Here is a 15,475-nt window from a genome sequence, read left to right as displayed (position 1 = left end):
GACATCGAGTTATATATGTCTGTTGGGTATCGTGCACTTTGGGTTCTTTTCTGTTGAATTGTATTTCATTATTTTTAGTAGTTTGCATTTGTTATGTTCTTGCTGTTGTTAATGTTCTTCTGTGTTTGGTTTAGTTTGCTTTGTTCTTGTTTGTCAAAGCACTTTGTAAACCTGTGTTTTTAAAAGGTGCTATATAAATAAAGTTATCATTATTATTATTATGAATAAATCATTTTCTGTTATGATTTTAAAGTTGTGTCTAATGTTCACGAATCTTCAAAAACAATCTTAAAGCTGTAAATCAATATGTGAAACTACTTTTCAAAAAGTAAGGCTTGAATTAATCTTCATATAGGCCTGTGTTTGTTCAGAATATTTTTGTGCAATAAATGACCATATTTTGTTTTACTGTTCTACTTTCATAGAGGCCTACCTATTTTTTTTTTAGATCTTATCTGAATCTGAGCAGTTTTCTAGTAAAGGAAACAAAACTTTGAAATATTTGTGGTCATATCTGAATTGAAATTAATTTAGCAGTGTCACTTAAGGCCAGACTGCACAAGACACAAACAATACCAGTTAAAAAAAAGTAAAGCTTAAGAAATCAGAATCAGAATCAGAAAACTTTATTAATCCCAGTATTCACACAACACAGCAGTAGGAAATAAAATAGAATAGAGATGATAAAAAAAGCAATGAAATAAGCAATAAGTACCAACTGAGGATAGCCTAGCAGGGACACAGGATGTCCAGATGCTTATTTTTCCCTACTGCCTCACTCCAGAATATTTAAGACAACTTTAACTGAATCAAAAAGGATTAGTAGCACACAAAACATCATCTGTTTTTGGCACACGGGTGTAACCCAGTGGACACACAGGGGATTGCAAGTCATTTAGATATTAAATAAACTTAAACATACACAGGAGTTTTTTTAATTTGTTTCATCAGTACAAGTAGATCCAAACATACCATGCCTGTCAATTTGTCTAGAAGCATAATTAATTAATCAGTATATTTAAGCATTTTTCTGACAATAAGGAAAAGAGTTATGAATATTCATCATCAAAGTTACAGCCAGTAGAGTTAATTTATGGACCAGGTGTCTTTCAACTAGAGCTATACGACAATCATTAGATAAAATTAACACCCAGTCCTCCATAGACAACAGGCCGGGGAAATCCTCTTCGAAAGGAGTACAGTTGAACATGTCTGCTACTTGACTGTAGTTGTTGTCCAAAGTAGGCTAACCTACATTGAAACAGCAATTTCCCTGGCTTTCATAAACCTTTACTATCGATTGTCTACAGTCATTTACAGAAGTCTGACTGAACTCACACATGTTGTTTTCGACCTGTTCTTTGAGTTCATAGAGCAGAGTTATTGTCTGCGGATCTTTCCAGCTCGTCAGCATTTCCTTTCAACTCACTCTGCGGGTCGGATATTCCTTTTGCTCTATAAATAAAAGATGTGACACTGTGTGTGAGGAAAATCCCAACTTACATCAACCATTTATCACAGTGATTACAGAATGAGATGAACATTACTGTTTGCATGTTCACCTGGGGGGAATAGCTATGAATCCACATGCCAGGTTGAGCTGCTGAAGGATTGTGGGAAGGCTTGGGGTGGAAAACTGGAGAGAAACACAAACAAGATAAATTACCACACAACCAGAAATGCTTGCATGCATGTTTTCATGCATTTACAAACCTTTGGAGGTTGAATACAGGCACTGGGTGTATTGCTGTAGATACTGTTGATAGCTTTCTGAAGAATCACAGCCTGACGAGTGAGAATCTTTAGGTACTCTGAGCTTTCCTTCGTACTTTCATGGTCCTCCCCAAGCTGTTGTGTGCAACAAAGGACTCTCTGAGTTGAAATAAGGGGCATATAACACTGAAATAACATAAGCATACATGGGATTCTGGCATTTTAAGCATACCTGGCTCTTAAGCACTGCATAGGCTTCTTTCTCATGTTGCAGAGCCGACCGATACTCTCCTTTACTTTCATACACAGTGGCGAGCAGGTGGTGACTGAACAAAGACGGACATGAAAAGGGTACACATAGACAAAAACGTTAAGGAAATATTTGTTTCTGATCATAACAGATAAATGGTATGGCCAACTATCTAACCTTTGTACATATTTCAGCGATGTGGCACCATGGTATTTTGAAGTCGAAATCAAGGCACTCTGGAGAAACTTCAGGGACAGCTCAAACTCCATCAGTTCATAAAGAACTAGACCGAGCATAGTCTAACAAAGGGAAGCAAAACAGCCACAAAAAAAAAACTGATTTCAAACACATGGGTGACATGTAATAACACCTCCTGGCACGAATACAAAGTGACCAAAAATCAAAGGTATTATCATGAAACTTTCTCAAGGTTGCGGTCTGTTTTTTTTCATTTCAGCATCTTTCTTTATCTTCACTTCCATTTCATTTTGTTATGTAATGGTTGATTGTCTTTATTTTTGTACCATTTCAGTAGCTATTGATGGCAGTGTAAGTGAAACATGTGAGCAAATATTTGCAGCAAAAAGAAAAAGAGTTCTATTGACAATTTGACAAGTTAACTCAGACTTGATCAAATGTAATGTAAATATTTACTGTACAATCAGTTTTTACCAGATTTCATGCAAATAAATAGAACAGAATATGTGTTTTAAATATATTTAATTTATAAAGAACCTTAGACAGAAAGACATGTTGTGCAGCTGAAGTCTCACTTACATCCAGCAGTGTGACATGTGGATGGTCTTCTCCGATGATAAGCAGGGTGAGGTATCGTGCACGATAAAGTAGCTGCAGGGAGGTCTGGACTCGACCTCCAGCAAAGCAGTACAGGGCCAGGTGAGTCTAAATCACAGGTAACAGAAAACTCTCATTTGAAGACACAACACATAAAACATCAAAGGATTTGAGGTAGATGTTTAAAAAAAATTGTGATTAACATGTTAAAGTTCAGTGATCTGTTTGTGGATAAAAGAGCAGGTAAAAGGAACTCACATAGTCCTGTATTGTCTGTGGATGGTCTATACCTTGTGATCTCTCACTGCTCATTACAGCCTTTTCCTGGTGACTGAGGGCCTGTGACAAATGAGTGAAACATTACTTTGTGAAGGCCATGCAATGTTCATATTTCTGTCTGTTTGTATAGTAATGCAGTTGAAACAACTCATGTCACTCAACATTGATTGTGATGTGGGTTATGATTCAGATGATTGACAAGGTAAGAATCAAATGTAATGGTTAATTCATTGTTATAAATACTTACATCTGCATACTCCCCCAAGATATAGCTGATTCGCCCCAGGAGACGCAGACACACGCACACATCCTCATGCAGGACCCCACAGACGCTGCTGAACAGAGTCAGGGCCTGACTTATCAACTCGTTGCCCTCTATGAGGAGCCCTGAAACCCAACATAAAACACTACTGAAGAGACCTTAAATGTGGAAATGCTACTTTTGGTGTTACAGTAGCGCAAAAAAATACAAAATAAATATATTCTAGCAAAAGAAAAAGAAATATATGGTATATGCAGACTTTTCTTTTTGCCTTAATAATGTTCATGTAAAACACTGGAACATGTCCAACATGTAAACATTCTGTGCAGGGAAGGTAGAAGTGTGAATTAAATGAAGTGAACAGAGTTTTAAATGTCTAATCTGTCTGATGATAATGTGCAAATACAGTGTACACATTTGTTAATGCAGACAGTGTCTAGAGATGTTCTCAACAAACACTACATATAGAGGTGCTAACGTGCACCTGGTTATAAGTTATGAAATTATTCTTCACAAAAGACGAGCTCAGATCTTGAACTGAAATTGATTTACATTTTGATCTCTTATAAGTTCATGAGCCCAAAGATCCACCTATGCTGATGTGGATCTAATTTATACAGAAAGTAAAATGCTTTCCTTTTGTATTTTGAAAGCCAGATGTGATTCAGGTAGAAATATATCTGATAATAATACCCTCTTCTGCAAGCGTTCAAACCTCTGGATCAAAGACATTATGCATCCAAGGCTCTGAGTTTTTATACAGCTGAGCAGGACCTACAGATGTACTCAAGCACACCTTATTTTGCCAGATCATTTTTGACATGGACACTCCAGCTGATTGTCATTTATTTTAAGCACCAAGGCGGAGCCACAATGTCATACTAAATGTTAACCTACTGGTCTATGGCTTTGTCTATGTCTCACCTTGCTGCACTGCCCCATGTGCATGTTGCACAAGCCGTGTGGCCTCCTGTGCTGTATGTTTGAGGTGTTTGACCACAGGGAACATGTTGATAACGTCTTCCTCGCTGAACACTGGCCTGTGACGAGACTCAAATACATACTCTCTCAGCTGTACCTAAACATACAGAAAAGGAAGAAGATCAAGATTAATAGCTGCATTTTAAAAGTTGCACTAGATGGTTTTGCACTTTGGCTTGTAGTCAATGCTGGAGGTAATTTTATGTTTCATGACAAACAAAATTCATGTAGGAAAATGTCAGTCCCTCAACTGACTCTGTCAGACATCTGTTCTGTCAAGCTCAACATATGAAACAATACAACATTTTAAATGTAAGTTTTTTGCCCCTACTGTTCCATTATACACAAATTTCTGTTTAGACAAACATTTTGTATTTCTGTCTCTAGTCCTCATTACTTTGTTTGAGCCAAGGGAAGTTTCTTCCTGTGACACTTTGCAAGGCAGCACAGCGGAGCAGCAGTGAAGGTCTAATTTTCTTAATAACAAAGGTTAGAGTGCAAATGTTTTAGCAGATGTATACAAAAGAAAAGAGTGGATACAGTCTGACCTGGATCCCGGTCTTGATGGCAATCTCTCTCAGTAGGGAGATCCTCTGCAGGCTGTGCTTGTCTATTACTTCATCTATACTTTCACTGAACACAAAGAAGGACGATAGTGTCAAACCCTGATAGTGCATATCCAACCCCAGACAGACACAGAAACACACACCTATTCATTGTGTAGTGGTAATACTCTTCAGCCTCAGCCTTGATCTTGACCCAAAGCTCACTTGGACTCAGTCTAGCCCACGCCCTTTCTGCCAGTGAGGCACCTCTGCTGCCATGGCTCCGTTGACGCCGGCTCCTGCGACGAGAGAGGAGCTTGTCTGAGCAGGAGTCAGGGAAGCAGGATGAGGAACTTAGGAGGCAGTTTAGGAAGTGACAGACAGCTGCAGAAAAAGCTGAAGGCTCAACATCCTGAAATAAGAATTAATATTCGATTATTAAAATGTTGCTTTGATATTTCCCTTCATTACATTATTGGGGGCAATTTACCTGTATATAGGTCCTGAAGACATGTTTTGCACTTCTGATGATGATCTCGCTGATAGAAATTCTCTGTGAGGGAACATGAGGTCAGTTTTGTGATCAGGAAGTCTTTTATATACTGGCAGTAGTTAAAGTTAAGTGTTCTTGTGCTGCTTTTGTGCATTGGTGACCTACACAAAATGTTCTACTCCAATGAAAAATAAAGTTTATTGTCCAGTTAACAGTGATTAGTGATGGCTTTAGATCAATACCAGAACCTTTGGAAATGTTTAGTCTTTACCTTGTCTAAGATTTATATAAAAAGTTGAAGTTCTTAAGGGCTTAATGATAATGACAGGCATACATACTGTTACCCTGGGTAGCATGCCTTCCTCCTCTTTGAAACTGTCTAAAGTGTACCTCAGGGACTGATTCTGGTCCCGATTCTTTTCTCAATTTCTAAGATTCCCCTTGATAAAATAAAGTAAACACAACATTTCAAAATGATATCTTCCTGTCAACCTAATGGATTCTGGCAGTTTGTTTTCTAAAAGAAGTGCTGTAATGATATTGGGTCATATGATGTTGTCAGGATATTGGGAGTTATTTTTTCAGATGTGGACACAGAAAAAATTAGTAAATGAGTAATTGACATAAACTTTCTTAATTGAGAAGAACTTCCAATTTAAATAATTTCTGTCGGTTGTTGACCTGGAGGAAGTTTTTCTATCCTCTACTTAATACTATTGCAATATTTGAAATATGAAACATAGTAGTGATAGGCATAGTGTATCATGGTTCTCTGTCTTGAACTGCAGTTTCTGTCGGACACATTTATGAAAATGTGACTCAAGTAATGTCAAAGTAAACTCACAAGATGATATGATGAGGTAACATGCATGTGATATAGTTAATAATAGATGTAGAAAGTACCTGTATGTGGCTAAGTCTCCCTCTCTCCTCCAACCCATCCAGCTCCTGCATTAGGGTGCCCAGGTATCGCACATTTACACCCCGCTGGTGTAGTGCTGCCGTCAGGGTTGCACCATCCATCGGCACAGCTGCGTGGTCGAGACAGTCCCTCAGCTTCCACACACACGCATGCACACACGTAACATATCCACACACACACACACACAAGATTAGCAAATGAGAAACGGATAAACTACATAACATGATAGACCTGACCCTTAAGTTTATCTCGAAAGACTCACAACAGCTGGAATCTGTTTAGTCAGCAGAAAAGCAGCTGCGTCCCACAACAGCTGTCTCTGCCTCTGAACCCCCTCAACACACTCAGGGGGGAAACGAACCCCTGCAGCAGACACACAGTTAAGTCTTGGTCTCATTTTCTAAATACTTGATATACATGACATGAATGTGTGTGCACGCAGGTGTTTTCATTACCTGGAGAGCAAACATCAGGATTGAAGAAGATGTCAAAGGAAGACTCACTTACTGGTCCAGAAATCACAGTTCTTCTCTGAGATTCTACAATAGTAAGTAAGAATGAATTATTGGTTGACACAGACCATAACCAAACAATCTGAAATACTGCCCATGGCTGTTTTCATTAATATACATGGTGTATTTGCAGATTTGAAAGGTCTACTGACTAGCTTCCAAGTGAGAATTGAGAATAAAACATACATGTATAAATGTTCAATACATGTCTTCTAATGGTTCAACCTTTCTAGGGCTAGTATTCATTTTTCCACTTTGGGTTTCTCAGCCTTATTTCTTCCGTATCATCTGAAGATTTTTTATCATTTCACTTAATTTTGGAGGTCTTTTTTGTCCAGCTGTACCTGTATCTCCAGTGCTCAGGTCAAAAAGCGGCTTCTCACTCTGCTCTGTGGCTTTGTCCCCTCCTGTCAGTTCCTTAGACATCATTTCACCATGAAGTTCATACCTGTAGCAGAAAAATAAAGATAAGAGAAAACAAAAATACACCATTCTATAAGCTCTTGTACATCTTTTATTTCTCACCGGTGCTGGACGAAAGCCTCTATCAGCTCTGGTCTCAGGCTGGCCAGGCTGTGGTGGTGTCGCTGCGGGTAACCGAAGCTCTGACAAACCTTTGGCACCTCCCTCCTGTCCTTCATCTCTGAGAGCTGGAAGTTGAGGTCAGGGGGGAAGGTCTGGAGAAGGTCCAAGATGTAGGCTCTTCCATCATTACCCATGATGCCTTTGGTCTCGATGCCCGAGCAAAGCTCCACAGGGCTGTCGTTGTGGTCGAGCACCTGGTGACGCTGGATTCTTAGAGGTTTACAGGTTTTGTCCAGGAGATCCAGGAACCTGGAGTGATGTTAAGAAAAAGTCACCTGATTTCATGTTTAAAGTCAGTCAAGGAATAAATACCTATGAAAGATTATTTATTGTTTTACTGCAGATGTGTGTTACCTTGAGTGTGTAAAAACTGTTTTGCCATAGTCATTAGAGCCATAGACGACAGTCTGCTCCTGATTTTTCTCCAGTATCCCAGGGACAATCGTCTGAGCGATAACTCGGATGCCACGATAATCCACAACAGCTGTGCCAAGTGTGTGAAGCCCCTCTATGTCCAAAGCTGTGTATGCCTGTATTAGAGTAACATAAGTATTCTTGTTAAACAAGCCACGCAACTGCAGAAAGATATTTTTTCTTGCTGATTGATTTTGATTATAGTGTTTTTTTCCCTTTAATATCCACATTATGGAACAAACAGCTAACGAATGTGCTACAGTCCGTTTCGGAAATCAAACATAATTCTAAAACAGTACATGCATATCAAACACATGACCACTCACAAATACTACTGTCAGGCTATCTACCTGTGCTCCTCTCAGGTCACAAATAGCAGAAGCATGAGCAGCCGTGTTGCCCCCTAGTGGAAGGTAGTGGTCCGATATGTCAAACCCCAGGCTGAAGAAAAGGTTGTTCCAGATGAACATCTGCATGTGAGGCGGCTCCCCTGGGTTCAACGGCATGACGTCACCGTCGATAACAGCTACAGCTCCTTGTGTTGCAGCGGCAACAAAGTCACAGTTGGTCTGAACACAGGAATAAAAAAAGAGGTTCTCTTCATTGGTTTTAATGAAGAGCAACATAGTAGTCCAACACAGGGCGGGGAAAGCGTAACAATTAAGGGGTATTTGTAGAGGACATTTTAGGTTTTAGACATCATGGTCCTGTGCTCTTGGTCAGTGATTTATGGATTGAAACTGATGATCTCACAGTCACATCTCTGCTTCTCAAACAGTAAATCAGGGAGCATGTTGGGATATCTGTGGTCTCACCTTGAAAATACATCTATCTCTGAGCAGGAACTCGTCAATGGAGCTCCTGCTGAGCTCCCTGCATCCTTGCAGCTCTTCATTCCAGTCTCGAGTCTGTGGTCAGAACAAACAACCAAAATGTCAGCATCACAATCAGGGATGCCATAATGTTAGAAACTCTCTGCATTCATCCTGTTTTTACTATTTTATGTCTGTAACCTGCCCAGCTGTGTGCTCGTCCTGGCCCATGCGTCTCGTGTGTGTCTCCTCTGCTCTGACACAGTCGAGGGAGTGGTCTCCATGACGGGCGGTCCAGGTGAACACCTGGAAAGGCGCGGCTATCCGCTCATAAGGGTGTTGCTGGACTCTGGTTTAAACAACAACAAAAAAAACAGAAAGAAAGCATAAATATCTTTCCTGGATTTTTTATCTAGAGCATGGTTGAGAACCCTTCACAGATAAATATTGGTAGAGTTACAGAGAGTATAAATGGTTTGCCTTGCAACAAATAAAAACACAATTTTTAACCCTCTTCATATCAATAGCCAAAGAAAACGTCTTTATTAGTAAGGTTGATTTGGGAGAAGGGATTTCTGTTTTAAAGTAGGTCATTTCATGTTGTTTATGCCAACTCAAGACATAACTCCATCAACACTCTTGGTGTTTTTTTTTTTATATGAAAAGTGTTGCTTGTCCCTCGGTCTTGTGTGAGCATCATATTTTCAACTTGATAACAGCTTGCTCACCTCTTCCTCTGCAGGGCATGGAAGTTCTTCCTGAAAATAGGGCTCCCTTGACTCAGCAGCTCAACTAGAGAGTGGCAAAGGATTTTTGGAGTCGCAGGTTTAGGGTTGAAGTTGAAGGCAGTTGACCTGGAAAAGTCAGAACAAAGCACAAGTCGAATCCAGGCGAGTTTGTTGTCTCCTCATCTCACACAATTGATGTTGGCTTACTGCTTTACTGGGACAGATTTTATGATATAAATCAGAATCTGAAAGAGACTCAGTGTCTGATTTGCAAAACAGGATGACCGTCATTCTAGCACCTCTTTACCAATGCTAACACTAGCATAGCAACATGCTCACAAACAGGCACTAAACACAAAGCAGAGCTAAGACTGAGGGGAATGTTATCAGTTGCGCACATGATATTGTGTCATATACCAAAGTATTAGACTAATTGCATCTTTGACCTGATGATGGCCCTTGATGAAAATAGAAAAGATCCCAAAAACTGCATTTTTATTGATGGTATACATCCCCTGGGAATAACAAATGTGTGTGCCATTCAAATGAGATTAGCTCTGGTTAAGTGATGTTTGCTAAATGCTGTAGGAAAAGTCTGGACACTTACAAAATCATTGGGATTCATCCAAAGGAGACCTTGCACGTGTGTACAAAGTTTTGTGGTATTCAATATGTGAATCAATATGACACCATACAGCTAGCATGAATAAGAAATCAGATATTTCATTGTTTTGAAAACTTTAAAATGACAGTTTAACTCTTACTGGTTGAGGTAGAAGCCGCGTGTAGATGATGTGATATTGAGTTCTTTGTCTTCCATAGTCACGACATTGAGGTACATTAAGTCCCCATGCATCTTCCTGTTTCCTGGAGGAGGGTTCCAGCTGCTCATGGTCAGGACCCGCAGACACTGTAGTGGCTGAATTGATATTTGCACTGTTAATTCAGTATTTTAACATTTTATATTTAATCATTAAGTAATATGTTAAAGTAAAGAAGCGAAACATTTACCTTCCAGTCGTCTCTGACTGGCTGCAAAGGAGTCAGAGGTCGCTCCTTACAGCCAGGCAGGATGTATTCAGGTGGCTTGAAGTCAACAGACCCTTTGTCAGAAGTTCTCCTGTTCCCCACACTTTCACTATCTGAATGAATACGAATGGAGGTCAAAGGATTACGAAGAGAAATGCTCAAACAAAAAATCACATGTGACGGGGGTGCGTGAATGCAGAAAGAAAATACCCTTGTTTCCTCTGGTGTAAAAGGTCAGATAAGATAGTGAGCTGCAGTTCACTCCGTTGTACGCATCTGCAGGGTCAAGGCTCCTTAAAAGATCACGGACGTGTCTGAGATGGAGACGGGCATCACGCACCGAGTAAGAGTCTAAGAAAACCAACAAAAGAAGATTATAAAGTGTTTGGTTTAATATCACACCAATTAAAAATGAATGGAAATCTTTTACTTGTAAATCTGTTTCATAGAAGATAATGAATAAATAATGATTTATGAAAGAAACCTAAGTTGACTAGTTGTTATCATGTTAAAATAAGAGTGTGACGTGGGTTCCAGTATAGTAAGCTTTATTTATTCAATATGTGATTTGACGTACCTTGAAATTAAATCTATGAATTCCAATAAGTTATTCCATATCATCTAGCATTTGTAAATGAACAACACTGAGCATTTTGATGTTTTAAATGCAATTTTAAGTACCGTCATTTGAATATTATATTAAGGATTGAGGTGTATGGTACATTATATTGTAAAACAAATCTAGTTTGTGGAGATGTTTTTTTTCAAGCAAATTCAAAACCGTGGTTGGGTTGTGTGGAGTCAAAAATAGAACGCAGTCTAATGATCTTAACCAGTGCAGTTTTGAGACATAAAGAGCAAGCATCAGTCCAACACCTGCAGAAGGTAATAACACTTTAGATGAGAGGTCAACCTTTTTCCTAATAAAGGGTCTTTCCTGTGATTGTGTGCAACTGGTCCATGTGCAGGTCTGCAGGTGAAGTCCCACACAACTGGACTGAACACAATTAATGACAATGTTGCACTCTAAGGTGAAATAACACGAGGAAAATAGAGTAGTTACCCTCCACCACTTTGATGAGCGCCCCCTCCTGGATGCCCTGGATAGAGCATAGCTGTGTTTGTCTGTCGAGCACGCTGGCTCCCAGCTGGAGGGAGAAGCATGTTCGGTGGCAGGTGATCTCATGATCCATCAGCACCTGGTGAAGCTCTGCCACCAACATCTGACCTGAAATCTGAGAGCCAGAAACAGAGAGAATCAGAAAGAGATACAGATAGTATATCTTTTTAAATAAAAGAACGAGTAGTAAAGGAGAACCTGAAGCTCAAAACTTTCAGTTCCAGGAGGTTGGATTCTGACAAGAAAGCCCGTCTCCTGGAGATCAACTTTGTCATGGATGCTGAGTTGTTTTCTTTCATCATTTTCAGACTTCTCCAGGGGACCATCCTCAGGGCTTTCTTCAATTTGACATGGAGGAGCTGTTAACGTAGAGAAAGAAATGGGCTGTGAAGACAAAACTGGCTGCGTGATATACAGGCACATTTTACCCTGAATTTAGATTAAAGTGGGAAAATAAACAAATATATTCTTATCTTTTTTGTATTACCATTTTGTTTTGCCTTCATATGACAGGACAGATAAGAGAGACAGCAAATGTGGGGAGATAGAGTGGAGGATTACATGCACCTAAAGGTGACAGGATCAGGAGTAGAACCTGCAACCAGTAACCTCTGTACAAGGACTGAGCAATAACGGCACACTAAATATACATTATGTACTTACAATTGAAAGAATTGAAAATGAATGAAGAGAAAATAAAAAGCTGGGATGTAAAAGATTAAAATAAACAATTTAATTTGAAGCTGTTGTGAAACATTAAGATGTTTTTTTTTTTACTCTTAATACCTTTTAATAGCCTAATTATTCATCTATACTGAAATAAAAATTAATAGGCTTTCCTGTACTTCTCTATTAATTATAGATTAAATATAATAAAATAGCTTGATGATCCAATTTACACGTAACAACCAATTAAACACTTCAGATGAGCCCACTTCACAAAATAAAACACACCACAGAGAAACTAAAGAACGCACCTTTGACATGTGTTGCAGCCAGAAACAGCCTGTCAACAGAAAACAGGGTTTGCTTCACCTCAGACCCCTCTGCCCCCTCCTCCTCCTCCTCCTCCTCCTTTTGTATGGCCTGCTCCAGCTCCAAAACCTCCGGCAAATGAGCGTTGCCGTCCTCCTCTTCCGTCTTTGGTGGCGTCAAGTTTTTCTGAATGTGATCGGTATTTAACATAGAGTGGTCTGTTGTATGACCTGTGCGGTCATCGGACAGATTAATGTCTGCGTGGATATGTTCCGTCTTTTTATTATCTGTTTGTTTCAGGTCTAAACGACAGTCCTCAGGGTCAAAGTTCTCCCAAACTTCAGTGTTGTTGATGCTGTTTTTCATGCTGTCATTCTGTGGATGCTTGGTTACATTCTGCTCAGTCATCCCCACTGAGTTGCACTCAAATTTTAAATGAACTTCTTTTTCCTTTACATTCTCCTGTACAGGCCGACTATGTTGCTCCCTCAAGGCCAAGTCTGCATTTTCCTTTGCAGCGACAGTATTTTGTTGCAAATCAAACACACCCTCTTCATTCATGTTAAACTCCTTTATAAGCTTTGCATTTTCTTCTGTTTGAAAGGTTTTGCCAGGAAAAGTTGTGCTCAGTTCCTTGCAGATGTGATCCTCCTCCAAATCATTCCGTGTGGTGTCCTTGTTTCTTTTCTCTGAAGGTATTTTGGTAACAATTTCTGAGTTCCTCTCATCTGACATTTGGGTGTCTGGTTGTGCTTCCAAGAGTACATCTACATGCTTTGGTATTTCACAGTCTTTCCAAACATCCACAACCAGGTCTTTTGTAGTGCCAGTGCTAGTTAGTGTATTCATTTCTCTTGCCAAAGTCTCATTATAACCCACTTGTATTTCTGTTTGTGCTTGGACCTCCATCTGTGACTCTGTCTGAGTCTGCACCCCCGTGTCCATCCGTGTCTCACCCTCAGTCTGTGTTTCAACCTCATAATAACTCCTGTTTCTCCAACTGGTAATCCTCTCTTTCCCTTCATCTACCGGCTCATTCACTCTCACTCCTTCTTCCTCCTCGGACACCAGCAGACACACCATCGGCTCCACCAACGTCACTTCCCCTCCCAAGTTACTGCTCAGGATAATATCTGGAAACAGGAAGTGCTCTGGTTCGAGGGCGGGGTTTGTCACTCCGGTTGAGGTGGTTAACAGTTCTTCCTCCAAGTCGTCTGGCAGACTTGGTGACTCACAGTCACTCTCCTCGCTGGATAACAGAGGGGATCTTTCAGCCTCTCCTTGGACAGGTGCATCCTTACACTTAAAGTAGTATGACAGCATATGACAGCACTGGACTAAGTTTCCCATGATGCCTCCGTGCACAAAACAAGAGTACAACTCTGCAGGGTTGCCTAAAGAAGAAAAACACAGTATTTCCATGAGAACAAATCTAAAAATGTAAACTACTTTGGAATACAAAATAGACTTAATAAATGTGCTTTATTAAATATAAGGTGTCTGATTTTATATTGTTTACTGAAACTTGGTTAACTGAACACAATAATGCAGCAGTTGTTATTGAAAAGGCTCAGACAAACTATTATTTTATCAATAAGGCCACAGCACTTCGGACAGGAGATTGAGTGGTCACTTTATTTCATAATGTGTAGTGCAGTTGTCATATGGGAAGTTTGATTCCTTTGAATATGTTGCAATAAATTGTGAGAATTGTATAACCATACAGGCCCCCAAAAATACAATGCAGAGTTTTTTAAGGATTTGGCTTGTCTCAAGTGTGATATGTGCATTGATTCTGACTGTGATGGCATAGTGGGTGACTTTAATATTCCTACCGACAACAAAAAAAAGATGCAAAAGCCAAAGAATGTTTACATATCAGGGACATATTTGGACTTTCTCAGCATGTAATAGATTCAATTCACAATAAGGGGCAAATGTTAGCTCTAAGTATTTCCAAAAACTGCTTCATAAAATAAAACCCCTGTGCATCATCCAGCCAGGCTTTTACACCCACACAAGCTCAGCCTTCATTTCCTGTCAACGATGTTGTTAATTCTTCAATTTCCACAGTTTATTGATAACATTTCCCTCATGAAGATCAAAGTCGTGTCTGGTAAGAAAAGGGCACCCTGGAGGAATGCCACACTGGTTAAAGCTCAGAAGAGAGCATGTGGACAGGCAGAATGACAACAAAACTCCAGGTTCATTACGAGATTTATAAATAGAGACTTTGCATCTGTAACCCATAGAACTGAAACTTGCACGGTAGAAATCATTAATACAAATTGAAAAAGACTCTAAAATTCTAAAATACAAGATTTAACTAGGATGCTGAGTATGAACTTATAATAGATGTTTTTATGTGTATGTGTGTGTTGTGTGTGTGTATTGGGTATGTGTGTGTGTGTTTGTCCGGCATACGTGAATGCAAGCAGCTAATAGCCTTAAACAACAGCTGATGACAGGAAGATTATGGAGTGTTGCTGAGGTGTCACCTTACAGTGAAAAGAATTGAAGCCTGAATCTGGGCAGATCTCTGGAGCGATGTTGAATATCTAGAAATGCTGTCACAAAGACGAAAGAAAATGCTGGGTACAATTTTAGTGTAAAAAGTTCCCATTAGTTACAGTAGTTTGGCTACATTAGACTGACAAAAAGGGCCCAAACTCTTATTCATATTAACAGAGTTTTTTTTTCAGTTTCATACCTTTGTTTAAGCACAACATAACATTGTAATAATTAATAGCCTAATAATTTCACAAAGCATGTGAAAACATACATATCTCAAACAACAGAAGCATCAATAGGTCTATCACAAAAACAATTGAATCAATCTATGGGACTTACCAGGAAATTAGGAGAAATGAAGAGGCTGCCAGTCTGTGTCATTTTCTCCAGATCCCACTGCTCGTCATCCTGCTGAAATCAGAGTCCCAGCTTCCCTCTAGGGCAGGAGGATCCCCTGTCCTTGCTGAGACAACACGTTACACAAACGTGTGTGTCGCTGCATGTGTGTGTGTGTGTGTGTGTGTGTGTGTGTGTGTGTGTGTGTGTGTG

At 39.7% G+C, this 15,475-nt stretch overlaps 1 protein-coding gene across 1 annotated transcript; it reads right to left on the bottom strand.

The window, feature by feature from the left end:
- Positions 1–610: 610 nt before the first annotated feature.
- Positions 611–14,985, bottom strand: LOC132988134 (clustered mitochondria protein homolog). The gene is made up of 29 exons (XM_061055290.1): positions 14,919–14,985; positions 12,418–13,809; positions 11,639–11,799; positions 11,384–11,555; positions 10,531–10,671; positions 10,303–10,433; positions 10,056–10,210; positions 9,292–9,417; positions 8,765–8,912; positions 8,567–8,659; positions 8,102–8,320; positions 7,692–7,867; positions 7,278–7,586; positions 7,097–7,200; positions 6,696–6,779; positions 6,503–6,603; positions 6,222–6,374; positions 5,316–5,378; positions 4,990–5,237; positions 4,829–4,913; positions 4,224–4,377; positions 3,285–3,424; positions 3,017–3,097; positions 2,741–2,866; positions 2,141–2,262; positions 1,946–2,039; positions 1,714–1,848; positions 1,563–1,636; positions 611–1,455 (listed from the first exon to the last, which is right to left on the bottom strand). The coding sequence occupies exons 2-29, from the start codon at positions 13,763–13,765 to the stop codon at positions 1,368–1,370; spliced, it is 5,031 nt and encodes a 1,676-aa protein (XP_060911273.1). The 5' UTR covers positions 13,766–13,809; positions 14,919–14,985; the 3' UTR covers positions 611–1,367.
- Positions 14,986–15,475: the final 490 nt, after the last annotated feature.

The sequence above is a fragment of the Labrus mixtus genome, chromosome 14, assembly GCF_963584025.1.
Source record: "Labrus mixtus chromosome 14, fLabMix1.1, whole genome shotgun sequence".
Taxonomy (NCBI): Eukaryota; Metazoa; Chordata; class Actinopteri; order Labriformes; family Labridae; genus Labrus; species Labrus mixtus.
This window is presented reverse-complemented; position numbering and strand designations above follow the sequence as displayed.

Bases quoted from the DNA above. Each gene is read 5' to 3' on its own strand.
- LOC132988134 (XM_061055290.1), bottom strand. From the start codon at position 13,765: ATGGGAAACTTAGTCCAGTGCTGTCATATGCTGTCATACTACTTTAAG. The intron at 10,211-10,302 runs GTAAATGTTTCG...ATATCAATTCAG, and splicing joins CAGTCAGAGACGACTGGAAG to CCACTACAGTGTCTGCGGGT. The intron at 2,867-3,016 runs GTGAGTTCCTTT...CCTGTGATTTAG, and splicing joins CACAGACAATACAGGACTAT to ACTCACCTGGCCCTGTACTG.